This window comes from Mauremys mutica, chromosome 6 (genome assembly GCF_020497125.1).
Source record: "Mauremys mutica isolate MM-2020 ecotype Southern chromosome 6, ASM2049712v1, whole genome shotgun sequence".
NCBI lineage: Eukaryota > Metazoa > Chordata > Testudines > Geoemydidae > Mauremys > Mauremys mutica.
In genome coordinates this window covers 24,692,258-24,706,997 of record NC_059077.1, presented here as the reverse complement: position 1 = coordinate 24,706,997, position 14,740 = coordinate 24,692,258, and the positions used below count along the sequence as shown (strand labels likewise).

The 14,740-nt window shown below is 42.0% G+C and overlaps 1 protein-coding gene across 5 annotated transcripts in view; it reads right to left on the bottom strand.

Annotated features, from left to right (window-relative positions):
- NIPBL (NIPBL cohesin loading factor) overlaps positions 1 to 14,740 on the bottom strand; it is a 281,825-nt gene that overhangs the window by 166,410 nt on the left and 100,675 nt on the right. For all 5 annotated transcript variants that reach the window (XM_045020599.1, XM_045020600.1, XM_045020601.1 and 2 more), the window contains exons 2-4: positions 12,061 to 12,202; positions 9,751 to 9,916; positions 7,699 to 7,829 (exon numbers count right to left, since the gene is read on the bottom strand). In XM_045020599.1, the coding sequence (XP_044876534.1) occupies positions 7,699 to 7,829; positions 9,751 to 9,916; positions 12,061 to 12,124 (361 nt within the window). In that variant the 5' untranslated portion in view covers positions 12,125 to 12,202. The remainder of the gene's footprint in view (positions 1 to 7,698; positions 7,830 to 9,750; positions 9,917 to 12,060; positions 12,203 to 14,740) is intronic.

Sequence of the window (14,740 nt, the reverse complement as noted above, 5' to 3'; positions counted from 1 at the left end):
GGTGCCCACCCACTATGAAACTGAGGAAGCAGCTGGGAATATGGAAATAAGTGTCCTTTAAGTCAAGGGTGGTGTATCCATCTCTCGGATTCAGGAAGGGGATGATGGAGGCCAGGGATACCATGTAAAACTTCAACTTTTTCAGAGACTTGTTGAAGTCCCCTTTTGCCTTCAGAATTAGCAGGAATAGAACTCTTTTCCTTTCATGTCCCGAGGGACCTCCTCCACCATCCCAGGCACAGGAGAGTTTTGACCTCTTGAACAAGGAGTTATTTGTGAGAAGGGTTCCTAAAGAGGGATGGGAAAAGGGGGGGGTGGGGGAAGGAGCAGCCGAAAATTGCAGGGTATAGCCCCAAGATATTAGGTCCAGCACCCAACGGTCCGAGGTGACCTGCAACCAGACCGAACAGTAGGGACGAAAACAATTGAGGAAAGGACAGGGTGGATTCAGGGAATTGACTGGGGCATCGCTCTTGAGTGCACCTTCAAAATGAGCTTCTGGCCCCCTGGATGCTTTGCTGGGCTGGGCTGCACAGGTGAGGAGGAGGAAGGGCAGTGATGACTAAAACTCATGTCTCTATCCCTCCTCCTAGCAGACCCCATTTGAGGCTGCCAAGGCCTTGGTGGTGGGGGTGGCCAGAACTGCTTCCGTGCAGATTGCAGCGTACGTATGAGTGAAGGGTGGCCCGAGTGTCCTTCAACCCATGCAGCCTCGCATTCGTTTGTTCGGATAAGAGACCATGCCATCAAATGAAAGGTCCTGGATTGAGGTCTGCATCTCTTGGGAAAGACCAGCAGTCTGAAGCCAGGAGCTGAGCCTCATAACCACTGCCAATGCAACCATCCTAGCCGCCGAGTCTACAGTGTCCCACGCCATTTGGAAGGAGCACCTAGATGCCGCGGTGCCATTGGCCACCAGGGTGCCGAATTCACGGGCCAAACTCTGCAGAAGGGACTCTTTGAACTTATGGAGGAAGTCCCATAAATTAAAATTCTATCTGCCCGAGAGGGTCTCATGGTTTTCCACCCGGAACTGCAGGCTGGCAGTGGAATAAATTTTTCTCCCCAAAAGGTCCAATCTTTTGGCCTCTATTTTTGGGAGTTGAGCTGGTGTGCCCCCGCTTGTCTTTTTCGTTGGCCATAGAGACAACCAGCGAGCCAGAGATAGGGAGTATAAAGGTACTCAAATCCTTTGGCTGGGACCAAGTACTTCTTTTTGGCCCTTTTGGAGGTGGGAGGGATGGAAGATGGGGTTTGCCAGAAGGCCTTGGCAATTTTGAGGACCCCATCATGCACTGGTAGTGCAACATGGACCAGGGTAAAGGCTGGGAGGACGTTGAACAAGGTGTCTGCCTGTTTGGCCATCTCCTCTACCTCTAGGCCCAAGTTCTCGGCCACCCATTGAATGAAGCAGGGTCTGGTGTTCTTTAAAGTCATCAGGAGGGCTGGCCCTTGAGGGTCCCGCAACCGCCTTGTCTGGGGATGAAGATGACGACTGTACCGCTGGGGGAGGCCCTGGGGCATCATCCCCCATGGGGGAGGGAGGTTTAGGGGCGCGATTTGTTGCTCTGAGGCTGTAGCAGATGAGCGGTGCAAAGGGGGAATCGTCATGACCGGAACACCCCACGACTCCAATAAGGTCACTGTGCTGGCCACTAGCCATGCTAACAAGGTGGCACCATCGATGTAGACATGGCCTCGGAAGTCTAATTGCACCCATGGAGTCTGGGCGAGGAGCTGAAGTGCCCTTCCATGCTGGAGGAATCCCCTTCCAGTGACCACAGTGGGACCATCAACGCTTGTGTCTGCCTGCCCACCACTGAAGACCAGTGCCTGGAATGAGAGGATCAGTGCCAGTATTGAGGGGACCGGTGCTGGGGCAACCAGAGTTATGATGGAGAGCGCTCCCATGGGGCAGGCAACCAAGATCTGTGCTGAGAGGACAACTGGCGGGAGGGCGAACTCCTGTCAGTAGTACGGAGACTGGCGCCTCCCCCTAGGTGATCCGTGTTGAGACAGCAGGGACCGCAATTGTGGTAACAGTGACCAAGAGTGATTCTCAGAGGATCTGGGCTGTGACTCCAGAACCTGTGGTGCGGCGGCGAAGAGCCCTGCCTTGTCTCGGGGGGGGGGGGGAAATCAGTGGCACTCCACTGCCCCGAGGGCTCTTAGCAGTTGGCTTGCCCTCATAGGGCACCTTTGCAGTTTCCTGCGGTGTGGGCGGAAGCCTGTGGCTCTCTCGGCACCAGGGAAGCTTGGGAAGGCATCGATGCAATCAGGATTTTTAGTCCCCTACCGCTCCTGGGAGTTGGTGGCGGATCTTTTAAGGGGCATAAGGCCCCATCTGGGGAGGCACGTACACATGGGTCCTTTGCCTGATGTGCGATGGCCCTTCTTGCCCGGTGCTGGGGACTGTGCTGCTTTGTTTTCTTTTTGGGTACCAGCCATGGGAAGTGGTGCAGGGCAGAGCCCGGTGCCCAGGGTGTGCTGCGCACCAAGGCCGAGATATTAGGTGAGTCTTGGCAGGATGGCTCGGAAGCTGGACGAAGGGCAGCCTCCATGAGGAGAGCCTGCAAACAAATATGCTGCTCTGAGTCCTGGGTTGAAAATATTTACAAATACAACCCTTGTCCTTCACATGTGATTCCTCCAAGCACTTGAGGCTGCTGCTGTGGGGGGTCACTTACAGGCATAGGCCTGTTATAGTCCACGCATGGCTTAAGCCCCAGAGACTGGGGCATGCCCCTTCTGGGGCGAAGTGGGACTAACTTCTAACTACACTTAACTACTTAACAGTACTATATACAAACTATTTACAAGGCCCTAAAGCTTGAAGTTAGAGGAGATGAAACCGCTCAAGGCACTCTGAGCAATCACCATAGGCGGTAAGAAGGAACAGGGAGGGTGTAGGGTTTGCATCACCTGATATACCAACACATGAGCATGGCACTCAAGGGGGAGCTACAGCTGGCCCTATGGATACCGCTAAGGCAAAAATCTCTGACAACCACACACATGGGCGCACACACACCTAGAATGGAATTGACATGAGCAAGCACACAAAGAAGAACCAAGGGCATGCAAAGAAAAAGCTATGCTAAAATGGAGATGCTGTTGACAGTATGTTTCAGTTATTACCTCCAAACTATGCATTATAAACCCAGCTTTGAGTTAAGGTGAAACTTAAAAGAAATCTAAATATTTTAATGTATAGAAATGCACAGTTAAGGAATCCAAAACAACTATAATGCTGCTCTCTACTGACACCATGGGGGATAGAGAAAAATGTGCAAAAAACCCCCTATTTTTAAAAATCAGTTTAATCTAGTGTGAAATCACGAACACTGAAATGTCAATCAAAGTTTTATTGTTATTGCACTGCATTACTAAAAGACGGAGTTAAATCTTAGGTGTACATTTCTATATCTAAAAATATTTGAATCTCTTTTAAGTTTAATCTTAACATTGAGATTCCTGGATTTGCTATGCTTGGTTTGTGCAACTCAAAGGTGGTGGGGCTTAGCTCAAAAGTTTGAAAAGAGCTTAGGGTGCAGGGAGGGGGTAACTAGGGGCTGTGTGCACACAGGTAATGGCTGTGGGTATAATCAGAGGAGTGGCTAGGGCAGGGAGGTAGCTCAGGGTGCAGGGAGGGGTAGCTGGGGCTGTGCGCAGGCAGCAAGGTAGCTCAGGGTGCAGGGAAGGCGTAGCCTCAGGGTGTAGGGAGAGGGGAATTAGGGGCTGTGTGCTGGGAGGACTCCTCTGCAGTCCCTGTTCCCAGAGGGGTTTGCCAGCCACGGAGCCGGGTCTCCCCATCTGGGGGGCTCTTACCAGCTGCGTCTGAGGGAGCAAAGGGGGCTGGGAGCTGAGGAACACCTTCAACCTGGAGCACCAGCAGGACAGGAAGGAATGCTGCTGCTGTCTAGTCCATGGCACGAGCCAGAGCAGGAGCTGCTCCACACTGCCCGGCTCCGGCTTCCTTCCTCCGACCTGGCCGAAGGGCGGGGGGAGGGGGGGGGAGAAGAGGTGTGGAGCTGCTCCCGAGACTGCCGTGATCTTGTGCTGTACCTTGGGAGAGGTGAGGGGAACTACCTCTATGTCCCCAACTCTGCCCATTGGCTCAGGGCTTCTGCCCCACAGGGAGCACGAGGGCTCAAGGCTTCGGGATTCAGCCTCCCTGAGGAGGGTGCTGGGGATCTGGGCTTCAGCCGTAGGGTCCTGTGGTCCCCTTGAAAGGGCTCGCGGTCCCCCAGGGGGCTGCGGAACCCCGGTTGAGAACCACTGGAGTACATCACCAAAATTTGTTTGCAAAATGGCTAAGAGCTAAACGAAGGAGTAAACAAATAATCCACATTTGAGCTCAGACAACTGCAGCTACCAAAGCCTAAATACTAGCTGAATGCCATACAAACTTTAGCAATCCCTAAAAATCTATTTAGCTACCTACTGTCAACTGAACATCACTACTGTATCACTTAATATCAGGAAATACCAACTCCCTTGTGATAAAAGACTAAATCTGTCTACATATTAAATTTCCTTTTTAGAATTATTAAAATCCTAAGTAAATAGAAACCCTCCAGCCCTAATTTCTAAGTTGAACTCTTATTCTTACAACTAATACTGTTTGTAGATTTCAAAGTCTATGGAATTCCACTTGTGCGCTTTACTGCATCTATTAGTATCCAACACGTAAGATGGACAGTGCGACACTGGCACACCAGGTGCCAACTCATGCCAAAGCCTCAGGCCTCACTGAACACAGACAAAAACATAACTGGAAACCAGTCTGTCTTACCTGTGTGTTATTATTGTTAAGATAAATATTAGAGCTGTAAGAATGTGTTTGGTGTTTAGACATGATTAGTGTAGGATGCCGCATATACAGATTTCACTTATAACCTCTATCATGCATGATATAAAGTTATGAGTGTTTGCATTGTAAACCTCTGTAATTGTGTAACTGACCAAACAGGAAAAGGAGAATTAAGTAAGGTGAAGTGCTCATCCTGCACACAAGATGGCCCACTGAAAGCAAATGAGGAATTATGTAGCATCAAAGGGCAGAGACCTTGTTGACTACATTCCTCACTCCCTCCAGGAAGAGAAGAGCGGCACATGAACTTATCCCATCAGTTTGGATTCTGGTGAAGGGATAAAAATCCCTGACAAAGAGAAACTGGGATCTTTATACTGTCCGGACTCTGAGGGGCAAAGATTAATAAACATAAGCAAGAAATCCTCATGCTGCTTGGCATGGGGCACCTCTGAAGAATGTACAGAGCTGCTTATTTTAGAAGCTTGTATTACCTTTTTAAATATAAAACTAACTCGTGTGTGTGTATGTTTCCTGTGAATAACTCATTTCTTTTCTTAGTTAATAAATCTTTAGTTAGTATATTACAGTATTAGGTATAAGCATTATCTTTGGTTTGAGATACGAGTACAATTGACCTCGAATAAGTGACTGCTGCTTTGGGACTGGGAGTAACCTGAATATTGTCGTCATTATTGGTGTAAAGTGACCATCTACCACACAGTCCAGGTGGCAAGATAGACTGGAATGCCCAAGGGGACTGTCTGTGACTCCATGGTAAGACTGTTATAGTGCTTTAGAAGTTCACCTTTTTTATTGGGTTGATGAAATCTAATTATAGAACATACAACGAGTTTGGGGTTTCTGCCCTGCTTTTTGACAGTCTTCCCTGAGGCTGCCACTCATAGGCATAGTACAGACAGCGTGATGTACAGTATCCTAGTTTATTCAGTGAAGACCCAGTTTTCTGGGGGCACCTGCTGCCCCAACATATTGTACTAAAACACACGTTTTTGTCCCAGTTTCAATATAATTGTTTAACTGCCTGACTGGCATTCTTCCATCAGCTGGCCTCACCAACCTTATATTAATAACTCAAGTTTCTACCACTTCTGGAGGAGACTTGAAAAGGCATAAAGAGGAAATAGACACCCAATGAGAGTTGGGTGTCTAACTCCACTTGTGCCTTGTTAATTTCTCTACTGAATTGTCTGTGCAACAGTGTAATATTCTAGCTTACAAATCTTTCTGCATCATAAAGCAAAAGCCCTAGTTGATCTTGTCCCAATTCTCATTAGTAACTCCATCACAGAGTTCAGAGAGTTGTATGAGACTTTCTAATGTCTACCTACTCTGATTCTTTAGTGGGAAGGGAGGGTTGTTTGTGTTTTAATTAACAGTATGCTTCCACAAACTTAATTTTTTTTAAATCTGGCACCAAGTAGTTTAAGGTTACAATAGCAACCCGTGTCCAGATCCAATTAGAAAGTTGTCGTTGTCTTATTTAAAATGTTTTTCATTATACAGGCAACAATTTCAATCAAGATGTAGGTTGTTAGATGGATAATTTCATGGATTAAAACTACCCCAAGAAGAAACACTTCAAGTGTTCCAGATTTGAAGGACAATTAAATCTCAGGGTAGTTATTCCCAATTATCTATCCACTAGGACATTGTTTTCTATTTCGTGCCAATTATGTTTTCAGGATCATTCAAATGAACAAAGCTGAGTAGAAGTGGCTTGGTTCTCTTTTAGGCCTGCTATCTGCTATTTGCATTCCAATCAGTCCGTGTTGACCACTTCAATATTGTCATGCTTTGCCTCATACCCCAAACTCTTTTCTCTAGCACCTGGTTCCTCTCAAAATTTTGCTCTCTTCTCCAGCTCTGTCTTCTGACTACACACTTATGATTCAATGTTTGCTTACATGCCATGCAGTTTGAAGTTTGTATAAATTAAGATTAAATTTTTGTGATGGTTTAAGCATGCTGCATCTTCCCCTCTGATCCCCTGAAATATTTTACATCGCTAAATTAATTGTAACGCCTCCTTCCAAGTTTTATATTTTGTATGGAGCTGTTACCAATATCTTCCTTCACTAATAATTTTTTTAAATGCCATCAGTTTTTAAGTGAGTTTCTTAAGAATGACTGTCCTTTCTTCACAAAAGGCATCTCCCCTTGCAATTTGATTCAACAGTTAAGTATAACTTTTCCCTCAAAATCTGCAAAAACTTCATCAGCTCGTTTCCTCCTTTGCAAAATTCTTGGCCAGGGACAAATTAACTTAGATTCAAAACAGCTACTCAGTTCATGACAACAGAAAGTTTTATCACTTTCCATATATTTTTGTGTATTACATATCAACCATTCCCACAATTCCCTCAAACAGATTTCACCCCAGGGTCCTGCCCCATGAACAACTGGGAGGTCACCAGGGCGAGGAAGCAAGGGTCTCAGTTAACCCATGTCTCTGCCATCTGAGGTGCTGACAGCCACCACTGCAACAACATTTGGAATAGGTGCAGTTCATGTTAACAATCTCACTGCTATGATAAGACAAATGTAAGAAAAGAGCCAAAGACAAATTCAAAGCCATTAAAAAAAAAAAAAAAGACAAACAACAACAAAGCAAATCCCTCCCCCAAACAAAATCCCACTAATTTGGAGGAGACCAACGTTATTTTTACCAAATTCTCATTAGATTTCTAGTGTCCCTGATTATCCCTAAGGAGTAACCAAGATACACAGCATCCTGACATTACCCAAAGGTAAAACACAAAGATCGGAATTTGTCATATTTGTGATCCACGTACATTTGTGAGGACTTTACCTTTTTTTTTTTTTAAATATATAAAATGTAATTAGTAGAAACATATCCTCACCACTTTGTACCCCGTATCTGTTTTGCATGCTTTTCTCCCTGAAAACATTAGGATTCCTTGCCAGGACAGCCTGCAGCAAGACTGGTATATCTCCCTCTGGATCATCGCTGCCAAGGTTATCTTTCAATTCTCTGGGATTGAAGAGATAAGCAAACAAAAAAAAGTGAATGTTTTCAAAATATTGGAGGCTACAGGTTAAAGCCACAGACCTGCTCAACAATAAATAGAAAGAAATCTAAAATGTTGTCCCTCTGTGTCTCAATTTGAGATTCTTATTCCTTTTTTCAGCAGAATGGAGGGAAAGTATTTGTATCTATCTTCATATTAATAATTTCCCCACTATTACCAGTTTTAGATTAATGATAAAACTTCCCATATTCACTCAGAGCCTCCTCTTCTCCATCGCAGAACAATGCACTAATGGCAAAGCCACCAAGAAAGTCTCATTTTAACAGTACGCTATTCATAATAAGACAAACCTTATTTCTATCACACTCAGGTTTGAGCTAACAATTTAAGCATGCTTCCTGTTTAATCAGGCAATTGCCAAATCCTTGACAGGACAGGACTGTCTGTCACCCACCCATGGGAGTTACAGGATTTTCTTTAAGATGTGCCTGTGTTTACACTCCCTCCCCGCAGGCTTGGGGGCTTTTTTTAAATATTGGCTTATCTTGGGGAATTGGCTTCACAGTCAACCATAGTAAATTACTAGAACATTTGGAGAGTAGTGTAGGGGGCAAAGCCCCAAAGACAAGCCAATTCACAAGACGGAAAAAGGCTCAGGAAGCATACTTGACAAACAGCTTGAAAATTCTAAGTACAGGAGCCAATCAAAGCAGATGAGTTATAAGAGCCAGAGTAGAAACATTTATTTCTCTAACACTGCTATTAATATGCTAATATGTAGCGATTATGCAAATTCCTGTACAATCATTGACTAATAATGGATGTGGGCCAGAGTACAAGAATGTTACCGGGTGTCTGATCCCTATAAACAAAGCAGGTCCAGATACTTTGTCCCAATACAGGTGCTCCGTTTGGCCAATTAAGTGGAGGGTAGGGGGGAGTACCTGGGGCTATAAAGGATCAGGGAGAATCTGAGAAGGAGCAGGTCCTTGAAAGAAGCTGGAGGAGGTCCCGAGGGAAAGGCTCAAAGCAGGAGAACAGCAGAGGGGTTTGCTGGCTGGCATTCCCAAACTGGAGAGCCAGGGCCAGAGGGCTGAAGACACAACAGCAGCAGAGGGAGTTGTCCGCTTACTTCCAAACTGGAGCCAAGGGCCAGAGAGGAGTGAAGGCAAGGAAGCGGCAGAGGGCCTACCCATTAGCCTGTCTGAGATGGGAACGGAATAAGGGGAGTGATGGATGCTCCCATGAACTCCCAGCAAGAGACCACGGGGGCTCCCACTGGGAAGAGTAGGGTCACACACCAGTTGGAAGGGCTTAGGTGGATGTCCTGACAGGACAGAAGAAAAGTGGTGGTGGTGGAAGATGCCGGAGTGTAGTATGTGCTATGTCAATGCATTAGCTGGTGGGGGATTTTAAGGACTATATGCAGTGGGGGGTTATAAATGGACTATGTTTTAGGACTTTTATTATGGATTATTTACGTGATATTTTTGAGATAAACAGGTCCCAAGGAAAAGCATAACTGAAGCAAGAAACAACTTAGCAGACCGAGAAGGGAACTGGGATAGTAAACCTGGCATTAGGGAACCCAGGGATATGGGGAAGTTGTTGACAAGAGATATGAAAAATAATATAGAAATGATACACCCACAACCTATAAAATTGCAAGTAACAACATATCTGGAGGAAAATATACAATTAATATGCAATTGTCCATTAACCTTGCACTTTGATTAGCTAAAACTATTTAATGTTGTTCTAATACAAATTGGTACTGCAGTACACAAACTTTACAATGTACTTGCATATTTTCAATTTGAATAAATAAAACCACTTCTTATCCCTATCTTTGCTCATTTTAATCTCACCAAGAATAAACAAGTTATTCTGAAACTTTGGTGTGAAGAAATACAAAGTACATACATGTGATCTGTTGACACCTGGTTGAGGCTGTGTACAAGTTGTGAAACCAGATTTTCATCCCTGCAGGCCAGAAGGCAGTTTACCTCTTCTGCTATCCGTCCATTAAAGAGCAGGCTTTTTGTAGTTGTAGCAGGTAAAGGTGATGGAAGAGGCAGCTGGTTCAAAACTGCATTAGAAGAAAAAAGTAACAAATTATTCCACAGAAAATTAGCCAAGAGACCTGCATCAGTTTATTCTCTCACATCCTTAAAAAAGAAACAGTACGTTTGAAACAAATTGAAGATCTCTAAGTTTCTCCTTAGATCAAGAAAATCTGGAATCCTATTTTAAACCAAAAAACTGAATTTGGTCAACTCCACAGATTGTATTATGGAATTATTTTAATTTAAAGACATCATATGATAATGCTTTCTTTTTCCAAAAAAATCTTTTCTAATAAATCAGAAAACACAATAATTAATATACTAGAACAATTTAGCCTTGGAGCTGAATCAACTATTAAAAAGGAAGAAAAAAGAAAAAACAATATGGTTGCACATAATTCAGTGATTATGTGCTTAAAATTTTTTGTTTCATTCGCAAGTTTCAGTGGCATGGATGAAGTGTTCAATGTCACTTGTTTCCAAGATGAATGGATCTAAAAAATCAACATGATTTGAGGAAATCTTGATTTAAATAAACTATGTTAATCTTGTTTTGCATTTCTACTTGTTATTTTCCTAAAGGACAGTTCCATCTCACTGATTTGATACTGATTTGATACAACCATTAAAACATGTTAATTTGCAATTAAATGTAGCCTTTGAACTAAATTTGGTACTTTTTGTTAACCAGAAGGATATGGTATAGCTATACAGAATTATTTCTGCAATTATATATCTTAACATATATTTATTCAGATTTTTAAGTTTTACATATTTTATGTTAATAAGAAATTTATTCATCTTTTTCTATCAAAATAATTTTTACTCATGATTTTGCATCAAGCTGGTTTTGGATGGAAATATGAATTCCATCAAAAATGTACAAAAACTGTATTTTAAAATGGGGTTTTTAATTAGTTAAATTAGCTATCTTAAACACACTGAATACATTAAAAAAGATTATCAAAACATATTTTCCATTGAAAATAAACTCATTTATTAAACTGTGTCTAGTCACCATGTTCAAGTTATTAGAATTAATAGACCTCATCCTCTCCCACCTCGTTTTTATTCATATATTGGAAGAGGAAAAACAAGCTTTCCTGCTTTTTAATTTCCAATTGGTGTCTCAACTTTGAACAAAGTAGACCAAATGAAGAAAATATTCTGTCTCCATGTGCAGAAAAGGATACTGCCATCAGAAGCTGGTTTAGCACTTCAACAAACTCTGGTTCCAGGTGGTCAGCCAGTGACTTCCACAGTTCAGTTGTTTGACTTTCTGTAAAACTTCAACAGGAAACATGTAATGATTGAATGGTTCACCTCCAGCCCTGAAATGTATTATGGTTGGCATGACTGAAGGATGATTATTAGATGTTCATGTCATAACAGCATCTTCCAGTTCAGTAGTTGGGCATCTATACTCTGGCACTTTCTCTGTTGAGAATATTGGCAAGAAAATGAGGTGGGGTGAATTTTGATCCATCTGCTTCTTCACAGAATTCAATTTAACTCTGCTATTGGATATTTCCTTCTGCGGTGTTCCTTGGAATTTCTTTCCAAATTTCAACAGCATCAGCAATAGAGCAGCTATTTTTTTGCACTTTGTCCAAAGCTATGGAAATAGGTTTCAGAATATTCAACATAGCTTCCATGTTTCTCTTTAGTCCAATGTTGACTACTTGGGCTGTGACAGTCCATCTATTTTGTAATGATATTCTTCTCAAATTCCACTTTTTAATTAACAGCTCAAAATAATCAACCACTGAATTCCATCATGCCTCTTTGGTGAGAATTAGTTTTGATCCTCTGTCTCTTCAGTAAAGTTGAAGCAAAACAATTGTTACAGAAGCTTTTCATAATTTCAACAACATTTTCCATTATTGTTAGAGTATTTAAATCTTTGGCTAAAAGATATAACATATGGATGCCGTGCTCATCTGATGTAAGTTTCAAGTTTACTTCATTACCCTTCTTTTCTTCTCATCTCAATTTCTGCATATCACTTCTAATTTATTTTAAATTTTACTATAGTAAATTTAGGCCTTAACATAGTTTATCATAATTTCAAATTTAATTTTAAACATGTTTATGTTTTAAAATAAACAAAATACTGAACAAAAATGTAGAAAAAGTATGACAAAAAACAAAATATAGAGGTACTTACGGTCTGTGAGACTAGCAATCCCTGCAAGAGTAGTGATGGGAACATGAGGCATATCCCCATTCATCCTGAAGCTCTGGGATGGGTGCCTACACAGATATTTTAGTTCATGTGCCAGCTATCATTTCTTTCCATCTCCCAAACACTACAAAAAGCAAACAAAAACCAAACAAAAATTCAATTTGCTTAAAGCTACTTGGAATTCAAAAGGATTATAAAGTTACAACGAAGCATGAACAGTTCATATCATCCTTAGTGCACTTTTCTATTCACAGAAAACAACTTTATTAATAAACAGTAAAGAAATACTGGTATAAAGGGTATGAAACCACTAATGAATCTCATCAATACTGGGTTGAACAATTAACACGTGAGCTTATTCAAATGACAGAACAGTGATCAAAAAGGCATGCTTCTCCTAAGGATTTTATTACAAAGGAAACTGTTGCTCAATTTATACACTAGCAAGCAAACTGTTAACATTTCATTCACTGATATTCTTTTAAGTATCAAACATTTGATGCATAAAAACTGTTATACCTGATCTTGTGAACAAATGACCTAAAATGACTGTAATTGAAAGATTAATGAAAAAAATCTGTTCACTTTGCACTTGAGGGCACTTTATGCCTAGTTAGTTTCAGTATTTACCCTGTATGGTCAGTTTCCAATTTGTGGGGATCTTCCAGACAATAATAGGGTAAAGCAACATTACAAAACAGGAAAGTGTGATGTTTAACTACTAAAGTTAGCAGAGGAACCAAGGGCAGATATAGCACCTTAATCTAACTACAAATGAAAAGTTCAGGCCTAAACACTGTTCTGCTAATGCACATATTCTCTTTCAGTCGAAAACTTCTCCTTAGCAGATCTGTGGTAATGTCTAAGGAACTTCTATACAATTATATACGGTAACATTAGGAGGATAGCTCAATGGATTAGTAAAATCTTTCACTTCTAGGTCACTGCCTCAAATCTAATTCAGATTGGTAAATACTGAAAGTTTTCATCTGAATGCTGTTTGGAGCCTTAAATGAAATGAGTTAGTTGTCACAGATGAGGTGTCCACTATTTGGAAATAAAACAAAAAACCCAAACCTATTACTCCGGACATCTCTTGATAATCTAAGCATAGACCCCAAAGATTCACTGGGAATGGAAAGTGAGCCATCCTCATAGCTCTAGAGATGGTTCCTTCAGGTCTGGGTTGAGGCATTTTGCAGGATGCTGGGAGAAGCCTGCACACTCACTCTCTCTGCATATTTTATAAATTAATAGAAACCATCTTCAGAGATATCAATCCAGCCCTAAAGAACACTAGTCCAGTTTACATTTAAAGAAATCATTGTTAAGCTGTTTATCAATACAGTGAATTCTTTATAACAGCAGCAACCCTCAGCATTCAAGTTTATCAATATTTACATATAAACCACCCCAAAAACAGAACCTGCAACTGAATGTTACAACTGACATCTTGATTAAACAGTCTGTTTCGAAATGTAGTTCTCCAATGAAAAGTAATTATATAAAAATGGCACCTTCTTACTCACATGTACCCAGTCATATCTGCTTGTTTCAGGCCTAGTCTATACAGTTTTTATACTGGTATAACTGTTTCAGTTAGGGTTGTGATTTTTTTCCCCAATAGTTATACTAGTACAAACCCTAGCGTAAATACAATTATATATCAGTATAAGACACCTTTATACAGATATCTTATTCCCCTTCCTGTACAGGAATAAATTATACCAATATAAGCATCTTTATAGCAGTCTAGCTGTACCCATAGTAGGGATATTATTTTACTTTAACTATACCAGTATAGTTAAAGCAGTACAACTTTTGTGTTTATACCAGTCCTTACTAACTACATCAGTGGTTCTCAAACTTTTGTACTGGTGATCTCTTTCACATAGCAAGCCTTTGAGTGCAACCTCCCTCCCCCTTAAAAACTAAAAACACTTTTTTATATATTTAACAGCATTATAAATGCTGGAGGCAAAAGAGGATTTGGGATGGAGGCTGACAGCTCATGACACCCCACATAACCTCACGACCTACTAAGAAGTCCCGACCCCCAGTCTGAGAACCCTTGAACTAAATCAGGGGGTAGCCGTGTTTGTCTGTATCCACAAAAACGAGGAGTCCGGTGGCACCTTAAAGACTAACAGATTTATTTGGGCATAAGCTTTCATGGGTAAAAAACCCACTTCCTCAGGTGCATGAAGTGAAAATTACAGATGCAGGCATTACTACACTGACACATGAAGAGAAGGGAGAGAACTAAATGGTTCTCGATGGCTCATGCACGCTAGCTACACAGAGCCACCACAGTTATGATGGAGGGAATTGGAGTCTACTCCTCTTATAACAGAATTGTCTGAGTTTCAAGGAGTTACAACTTTACAATTCCACTAAAGACAAGGGCATAATCTGGATACATTAAAAGAACAGATTCCAGCTTGACTCTCAGATCCCAGGTTGAGTTGAAGGACTTGCAAGGCGGGAGGGATAGCTCAGTGGTTTGAGCATTGGCCTGCTAAACCCAGGGTTGTGAGTTCAATCCTTGAGGGGGCCACTTAGGGATCTGGGGCAAAAATTGGTCCTGCTAGTGAAGGCAGGGGGCTGGACTCAATGACCTTTCAAGGTCCCTTCCAGCTCTAGGAGATTGGTATATCTCCAA